The 9,223-nt window shown below is 50.3% G+C and overlaps 1 protein-coding gene across 1 annotated transcript; it reads right to left on the reverse strand.

Annotated features, from left to right (window-relative positions):
• Positions 1 to 7,955: 7,955 nt before the first annotated feature.
• On the reverse strand, positions 7,956 to 8,897 carry LOC104252820 (olfactory receptor 6F1). Its single transcript, XM_059830585.1, is given in 1 exon segment — positions 7,956 to 8,897. A coding segment is annotated over 1 exon segment (942 nt).
• Positions 8,898 to 9,223: the final 326 nt, after the last annotated feature.

Raw genomic sequence — 9,223 nt, forward strand, 5'->3', positions numbered from 1 at the left:
AGGACGCCTAATTGTGGGGAGTCGTCAATACAATATAGGGCAGGGCTGCTAGTCAGAGGCATCTGTGCAGGTTGGAGAAATGGGCTGACCAGAACCACAAAAAGTTCGACAAGAGCAAGCACGAACCACCCCATGCACGAGTCCAGGCTGGGGGCTGCCTGCCAGCAGCTCAGCAGAAAAAGATGTGAGGTCCTAGTGGGCACCCAGCTGAACACGAGGCAGCAGTGTGCCCTTGCAGCAAAGAAGGTACACTGCATCCTGAGCTGTATTACTCAGAGTGTAGCCAGCAAGTCCAGGGAAGTGATCTTGCTCCTCTGTTTGGGAATTGTGAGACTGTATCTGGAGCAGTGCACCCAGTTTGGGGCTCTCCAGTCCAGGAAGGTTATTGATCAACAGGTGTGAGTCCTGTGGAGGCCACCAAGATGGTCAGGTAGCCATATTCATGATGTGCAAGGAGAGGATGTGAGAGCTGGGCCTGCTCATCTTGGAGAAGAGAAGGCTAAGGGAAGACATACTTGCTGCCTACTACCACTTCACTGGAGGATACAGAGAAGATTGAGCTAGACTCTGGAGATAAACTATGATTAGAGTACGGCCAATGGACACAAGTGTAATAATGGGTAATTCTGATTAGATACGAAGGAAAAAACTCTTTCCATAAAGGTGGTCAAGTGCTGGAGTACGTTGCACAGCGAGGTTATGGGATCTCTGTCATTCGAAGTGTTCAGAACTTGCCTGGACGCGGCCCTGAGCAACCTGATCTATTGAGGCCCTCTCTGAAGACAGGGTTGGACTAGGCGGCTGCTGGAGGCCCCCTTTCCAGTCTGTTATCCCTCAGAGTGTTTCTCAGATGACCTCTGGCTCAGCAGCCATGGGGCAACCTGCACAGTCACCACATCTCATCCTCGGTGGGATGCCTGTGACAGATCACTGTTCCAATACAATTCCCAGTTTTCCCCTCGACGTCATAATGAGATCACTCATGATGTCAAAAGCAAGTGGAGGGAATTGCACACCCACCCACATAGGCTCATCCAGAAAGATGCATACATGCGCCCCCTCCTGGGTGCACACACATGCACGTGCATAGCCACACAGAGGTAGGCACACTCACAGGCATGCACGCACACATGGTCCCACACACATGGACGCACCCATGCGAGTTTGCATGGGCCCAAAGAGAAACTTATATGTGTGCGCACATAGAGGTGTGCGTACAGATTTCCAAAGGAGTCCATGTGCAGACACATGCACAGCCACCCCGTCATACCAATGTGTATGCACAGATACTCAAACGCACATGCTTACACAGGCACGCTCCCGCACACATACATTTGCATAGATATATGTGTACACTTCTGTACACAAATGATAATACATAAAAGCACACATACACACACACCTCTGCCCACACACATATATGCAGATCGATGTCACACACATCCATACTCACCTGCATGGAGGCAAGTGCATGTGCTTAAAACGCATACACACTCAGGTACAAGCGTGCCCAAACACACACACAAGCGCACGCGCGCGCACGCACATTATTTGTACGCAGTTGTGTTTGCGTGAGCATTACCTCAGGCGCACACATGAGTACAGCCAGATGAACTTGTGTGTGACCATGAACATGCACACACAACATTGAGAATCAGGGCGTCAGACACCAGCTTGCAGCCTCTTGGGATGATTCTAGCAAGTCCTTCAGACCCTACAGTTAAGGCAATGAATAAGGTGCTGGCCAGCCCCATCAACATTAGTGAGCTCAAGGGTTTGACAGTGGTTTAGTCAGCTGTTTTCCCACCAACAGAGAGAAACCACAGTGGAGTCAAAGCTGTCATAGCCTTTGCAGACATTGAACATGTCCAAGTCCCAAGTCTGTGTGTGAAGGATCATTTAAAAACTATAGGATATCCCTATTGCTGTAGGCCCCCCACAGGCCCATTTTACAAGCAAAAAAAAAATTTAAAAACTCTTACAGCCTTAGAAGCTCCCACCTGTCTTAGTGATCTCCTCAAGGGTCTGGGACCAGCCCCTGCCCTTGCAAAGGGAGCGGCAGTGACACACTCATGTGGCAGTAGAGGGTTGTGTGCCTGGGACAAACCAGACTCCCCTTGGGCTACAGAAGCTGAGGCTGGGACGTCAGAATTGATTTGTAGTAGTGAGGCTTTCTCTAGACTCCCTTTAGGGTAAATACCCTCTCTTCAAAAGGCAGAGAAATGCAGAAGCAACGTTAATTCACAGAGCAGCTGAAAAAAATGGTTTGGCTACCCTGTGAATGTTCATGTATTCTTTTTTGATGTTGTTTTCCTGGCTTTAGTTGATGTGCTGGTCTTTTTTCTTCTTGTGTTTTGTATGCAGGTGCAGGCGGGGTAATTGCCTGTAGCGAGAGGGAGCTGCCTGCAGCCTCCTCTGTCACCACCAGCTGGCTGAGTTTATCCTGAGGCCAAGGTTCTTAAATACAAAAGAGTTTCTGCACATAATATGGTAAGAGTAAAGACAGTGGATGGGGTTCATGTGGCAAGGTTTTCGTTGTGGGGGGCCTGCAGGAATGGCTTCTGTGAGAAGACACCAGAAGCTGCTCCCCCATGTCAGACAGAGCCACTTACAGCTGGCTCCAAGATGGACCGACTGCTGGCCAAAGCTGAGCCAATCAGTGAAGCTGGTGGCACCTCTGGGAAAACATATTTAAGAAAGTGTAAAAAATGCTGCGCAGCAGTTGTGAAAGAGGAGTGAGAAAATGTGAGAGAAACCACTCTGCAGACACCAAGGTCGGTGAAGGAGGAGCGGGAGGAGGTGCTCCAGGGGCCAGAGCAGAGATTCCCTGCAGCCTGTCGTGAAGACTATGGTGATACAAGTTGTCTCCCTGGAGCTCATGGCAGACCATGGTGGAGTAGCTATCCACACTGCAGCACATGGAGGACCATGGGATGCAGCACGTGCACGTGTCCTGAAGGAAACTGCAGCCCACGGACAGCCCGCACTGGAGCATGCTCCTGGCGGGAACTGTGGCCCGTGGAGAGGAGCCCACACTGGAGCAGTTTTTCTGGCTGGACCTGTGGCCCATAGGGGACCCACACTGGCGCAGCATGTTCCTGGGGACTGTAGCCCATGGGTAAAGTCTTGAAGAAATGAAGCCTGTGGGAAGGACCCGCGTTGGAGAAGTTCATGAAGGACTGTATCCCATGGATGGAACCCAATGCCACAGCAGGGGAAAGGCATAAAGAGGAAAGAGCAGCGGAGACAAAGCATTATGAATGTGTTATGAATCTGTGTGTCCTTATCTTCGCCCATGAGCTTTTCATCGTATTTTCTCCTCTTACCTTGCTGATGGGGGGGGAGTGATAGAGTGACTCAGTGGATACCTGGCAGCCAGCCAAGATCAACCCACCACAGGCAGTTTAAACAAACATTAGTGGTGAGAGCACGTGTAGAATAGCAGTGGTTCTGAGATAAGCTTCATCAGCCCCAATTCCCTCTTGGTGGAGTAAAGTGGTGTGGGGATTTCTGTTCTTCCACTTGTACAGTTTTGTCAAGACATTGGGGTTTTCATGCAGGAAAAAGGATATGAGACTGTAGTAGCGGCCAAGAGACATTTCCACCAACCAGAAGGGATGAGATTTACATGTCAATAAATCCTCTCCCCGCAGAATGGCAGCCAAATCCTGAGCACAAATTCTCTGGGGGGACCAATGAAGCAATCAAGAGACCTGTACTCACCTGCAGCTCTCTGGGGAAGTGCACCCAGTATCCTTGTCCTTGCTGATCCTCTCATTCTCCTGAAAGCTCTGTATCAGAGCAATTTGATCTCCCTCAGAAATACACCATTTCACTGCCCCCATTTCTGTGCTGACTGCTCTCATCTCCTACATGTTTAGCTCCAATTTCCATCCCCCATGCATTCAGCAGCTACTCCGTGTAGTAGCATGTCTCTGCTACTCCTGCCCATGGCTGATGGTCATGGCCCCTAGACTGGATGATGGAGGGGAGAGGAAGGTGGAGTAGCAGCTATGGGCCATCCCAAAGGCTGTTCCCTGCATGACGACTCCTGCCATTCTGCAAAGCAAATCATCTTCTGGAACCCCACACCCACCACCCACCTCCCCAGTGCAGCTCTGGCCATCGCAAGAAGAACACCCTTCCTCAAGAGCTCATGGGGCTGCTGACCCTTTGTGGACATCTGTGGGCAGAGATGCAGCACTGATGGTCACCAGCAGCAGAGCATCCAGGGATGTCTTCCTCAGCTCTAAGGGACAGTGCCCAATAGAGGAGCCACTGCAAGGTGCTCCAACCTCCTATTCCTCTGTGAATGGAGAAGTGTCGTCTTGTGCCCTCACCCCCTTGCATCCTAGAGCAACACCCTTCTCCTTTGGCAGCTTGGGGAGTGTCCACAGCGGGAAGGACCACGTGGAGGTCAGGTTTGAATGCAGCTGTGCTGGTTTTGGCTGGGATGGGGTTAACTTTCTTCATGGCAGCTAGTATGGGGCTGTGTTTTGGATTGTATGGGGCTGTGTTTTGGATTTGGGCTGGAAACAATGTTGATAAAGCAGGAATGTTTTAGTTACTGCTGAGCAGGGCTCACACAGCACCAAGGCCTTTTCTGCTCCTCACCCCACCCCACCAGTGACTGGAAGGAAGGTGGGGACATTCGGAGTAATGGCGTTTGTCTTCCTGAGCAACCGCTACGCGTGATAGAGCCCTGCTTCCCTGCAGATAGCTGAACACCTGCCTGCCGACGGGAAGTGGTGAATTAATTCCTTCTTTCGCTTTGCTTCTCCGCGCGGTGTTTTTTTTTGCTCTACCTATTAAACTGTTTTTATCTCAGCCCACGAGTTTTCTCACTTTTACTCTTCTGGTTCTCTCCCCCACCCCACCTGGGGGGAGTGAGTGAGCGTCTGTGTGGTGCTTAGTTGCCACCTTCCTTCTTCTTCCCCCAGCTTTATATACTGAGCATGATGTCATATGGTATGGAATATCCCTTTGGTCAGTTGGGGTCAGCTGTCCCGGCTGTGTCCCCTCCCAACTTCCCGTGCACCCCCCGCCCACTCACTGGTGGGGTGGGGTGAGGAGCAGAAAAGGTCTTGGTGCTGTGTGAGCCCTGCTCAGCAGTAACTAAAACATTCCTGCTTTATCAACATTGTTTCCAGCCCAAATCCAAAACACAGCCCCATACAATCCAAAACACAGCCCCATACTAGCTGCCATGAAGAAAGTTAATCCCATCCCAGCCAAAACCAGCACAGCAGCAGAACTTTAATGAGTCAAAAATGGAAACAAAGTCACTCCAAGTGGAGGACAGCAGTGCAGGGAGTACTGGGGGCAGGAGCAAGTCTGCGCTCCTTGGCTGAGGAGACGTTCCTGCATGATGTTTGTCTGCTTGTCCCACAAAGCCAAATGGGTCCCACCAGGCTGGCCTGGGGGGGATATTGCAGCCCAGGGGAACCAAAGCAGACAAGGAGAAGGGAAAGAAAGGGAAAGCCATTCGGCTATCCTGAAAACAACATCCAAAATATCAATCCTCTGCCAGCACCATGTTCTGAGTTCCTTAAGGTGTCTCCCTGGGGCTTTCCCAACAACTTTATAAGGGGAGGCACCTTCTGCCATAGTAGCGGCTGGAAATGCCAGAGAGATCACAGCAGCCAGAGGTGATGGGCACCCTGTCACAGCTGAGGATGCTGCCAACAGCAGCGGATGTGGAGGATCCCACAACTGTGCTCTGCGGGAAGGACCTGAGGATGGGTCCGGGCAGGGCCACCACCACGGGAGGGGGCTCAATGACAACAGTGGAGTTCTGGCACTGCCTGACACAGGGCTCATTGCAGCTGTTGGCCAGTGGGGTGGGGCCACAGGGCCGGCATGGCAGGCACTGATTGTAGCAGGACATGACTTGAGGCTGAAGGTGTACCTGGGAGAGAGGGCAGAGAGGAAGCAGAGCACAGGCATGGGCGAGGAGCAGCATCATTTCCCTGTCACAAAGGAGCCAAGGCTACTACTGAGGGGGGAGCTGGAAGCTGTGCCCGGAGCCACACGGTCTTCGTTGCCTCACCCAGCCAGGGCCCTACAAAGAGCAGCCAGACCCAAGAAAGCTCTCTCCTAGTGCATAACCCAAAAGCTACCTCAGCCACATCGCAGCCTCTCTCTAAGCTGATCTTCTCCCCGCTTCTCTCTGTCATGACAAGGAGCTCCAATCCTGAGCACAGGACACAGCACTGCATGTGGAAGCTCAGCTGGAGGGTGCTGACTTTCCAGCTGGATCCCACCCTGTAAATTGGAGTCTGTTGCTCATGAAGCATCATCCACTTAACCTGAGAAAGCCTAGGGTACTTGGTTGTTGTCCTACTGCTATTTCAGAATGGCCTGCCTCTCCCAAGTGACGTGGGTCTGCTCTGCCAGCCCTGTTGGAGGCTTTGCATGCCCCTATTTATCTCAAAGGGCTCTAGGCAGCGTTAATGGGGAACTGATGGCAGCCCCCAGTGTCCTGTACTATCCTGTGTCTCGGATCCCTTGGACATTTCAGGTCCTGCTTTTGGTTGCTCTCCAGGGCTGCAGAGGGCTTCAACATGCCACAGACAAAATTCTCCCCCAAAAGCAAGGAATGACAAGCAGTGATGGCTACCTGAGGACAGATCCAGGCTCAGGCTCTTTCTCCAGCCTCAGTGGGCTGTCCCAGGGATTTTCCCAAATGCCACTGAGAAAGAGAACACAGCTGACAAAGGTAGGCATCAGCCTGTCATTGGGCACTGGTGCCTGGGCCTGGCTGCAGGTCTAAAAGCCAAGTGCCCAGCACAGGTGGACACAGGAGGTTGGTGAATCACTTCCAGAAGCACCACTGCTTCCAGACAGGAGGAGTAGACATTCAGTCTGGACTCAATCATCTCACTTGGAGAGCTCTACACTCAGGTGAAATTAATCCCATACTGTTCATAAAGGTGTATCTGCCATGTTGATGCCTTCTTCTTATGAAGTGGTCACATAGACTCCCTTCACTGTCAGTGTGCAGAAAGAAGAGCTTTGAGAATGTGATGCATCTGTTCTGAAATGAAAATCAGAAGGGGAAAAGCAAGGGCCCTTTGGAAGTGCTCATGTCCTCCCAATGAGTGGAAAGAGAGACTTGCTATGCAGTCAGCATTTCACAGCCTTGCAGTTTGGGGACTTTGCCAATCACATTAAAGTGTTTCCACAACAAAGCTTGAAATGGGTGGAATGATGGACTGTTAAAAAGTGATGTGGGATTTTAGATGTGGAAATGCCCTGACACATCTAGTGTGAAGCATAGAAATTTGCATATTTTTAATAAAAAATAAAAAAGTACATTCAGATACTGAAGAGAGGAAAGAAGGGGAATGTAAATTTTGTTGATGGTCTTATGCTAGGAATAATGACTATAGGTGGAGATACCAGACATTGCCAAATTTTATCTTGAACCAAAGCATGTTTTGATGAAACAGCCACAAGAATGGGGCATAGATACATCCAGAAAATGTCAGACTAAATGGAGAAATACATGCCCATTTCCTAAAGCAATGAGCTAGCTGCTGCAATTTCTTTAGGGGATTCAAACCAATCCCTGACAAAGTGAAGCACTTAGCAAACTGGAATACAAACCTGAGGGAGGACCACTCCTCTACTATTCTGTTGGAGAACCATTTCTGGATGGGGTTTGTGACCCTTTCCAAGTACTGGTTTTTAGAGCACTCTGAGACATTCTGAGTTTACCCAGGAGTGAACAGAGGGAGGTGGAGAGGGAGGTGGGAGCATTAGAATCAAGGCTCAGGCCAGACTAAGATGGCTGTAAGGTGAGCGAGATGAGCTCACTGGGGAACTGATGGCTTCTCACTACCTGCGATGTCCAGGTTCACTTACACTTTTGTGCAGAACTTCTGCAGGCCAGAAGTCATGGAAGGGAGGGGATGAATCTGTTTGCTCCCACTGAGGCCCTTTGAAAAGCCACTTCACTTCTTCTGGAAAGCCCACCCCAGAGCTTGCTTCACTTCTTTGTTCCTGAGTGTGTACATGAAGGGGTTCAACAAAGGAGTTACAACCATGTTAAAGGTATTCACGAGTTTGTTCAGATCCAGGGAGTTCTGGGCTGATGGCTTGACATACAGGAACATGGTGGAGCCATACCAGAGCGTGACGACACTGAGATGGGCAGAGCAAGTGGAAAAGGCCTTTTTCTGGCCATGGGCTGACTGGATTCTTAGGATAGAAGAGATGATGTATATGTAGGAGACCAGGATGATGACACAGGAAGCCACCACAACAATTATGGAGACAAGGAAGGTCGCCAGCTCCACGGGCCATGTGTCACTACAGGAGAGGACAAGGCAGGAATCTATATCACAGAGGAAATGATTGATGACATCTGGCCCACAGAATGTCAGCCTGGATGTTAGAAAGGCCAGCAGCAAGATGGCCAGAAAGCCTCCCAGCCAGGAGCTGAGTGCCAGCCGAGCAGAGAGGACGCTGTTCATGAGGGAGATGTATCTCAAGGGGTAGCATATGGCTAAGTAGCGGTCATAGGCCATGACAGACAGGAGAAAACACTCAGTGGAGCCTAGGGAGAGAAGAAAAAACAACTGGAGGATGCAGACACTGAAGGAGATGGTCTGGCTAGTCCCCAGCATGACTCCTATGGCTTTGGGAACAACGCCCGTAGTGTACCAGATCTCCAGAAAGGAGAGATTACAGAGGAAAAAGTACATTGGGGTATGGAGGTTGCTGTTCCACACAACGGCTATGATGGATGCATTGCCTATTACTGTCAGGGATTACATCAATGCAAATCCAACCACAAGGGTGACCTGGAAATGCCACGTGCCTGAAATGCCAAGAAGGATGAATTCTTCCACACTTGTCCCATTTGCCACGTCATCCCAAGTGTTGAGGTTCATCTGCCAAAACAGGAAAGTTTCTGTGAGAGTTTGTATGCCTGTGCTGGTCCTTCAGATGCTACTAGTAGTGAAACAAAGCCATCATTCCTGAAAAAGTAGCACGGGAAAACAGCATCTAGCCTAAGTTAAAATTTTCAGGGAAATCCTTTGCTGCAGAAACATGTGTGGACAACTGGATCTGACCCTGAATGTCAGGCCTACACCATTAAATGAACCTGGAGAATTATTTATCAGGTCATGTGCAGGCATCTCCTTTAGAACATGGTGACTGCAATCACTTTGTGAGGTGAAAATCACGTTTAGGAAACTGTGGTTGGCAGGCTGAG

The sequence above is a fragment of the Gavia stellata genome, chromosome 28 (genome assembly GCF_030936135.1).
Source record: "Gavia stellata isolate bGavSte3 chromosome 28, bGavSte3.hap2, whole genome shotgun sequence".
Taxonomy (NCBI): Eukaryota; Metazoa; Chordata; class Aves; order Gaviiformes; family Gaviidae; genus Gavia; species Gavia stellata.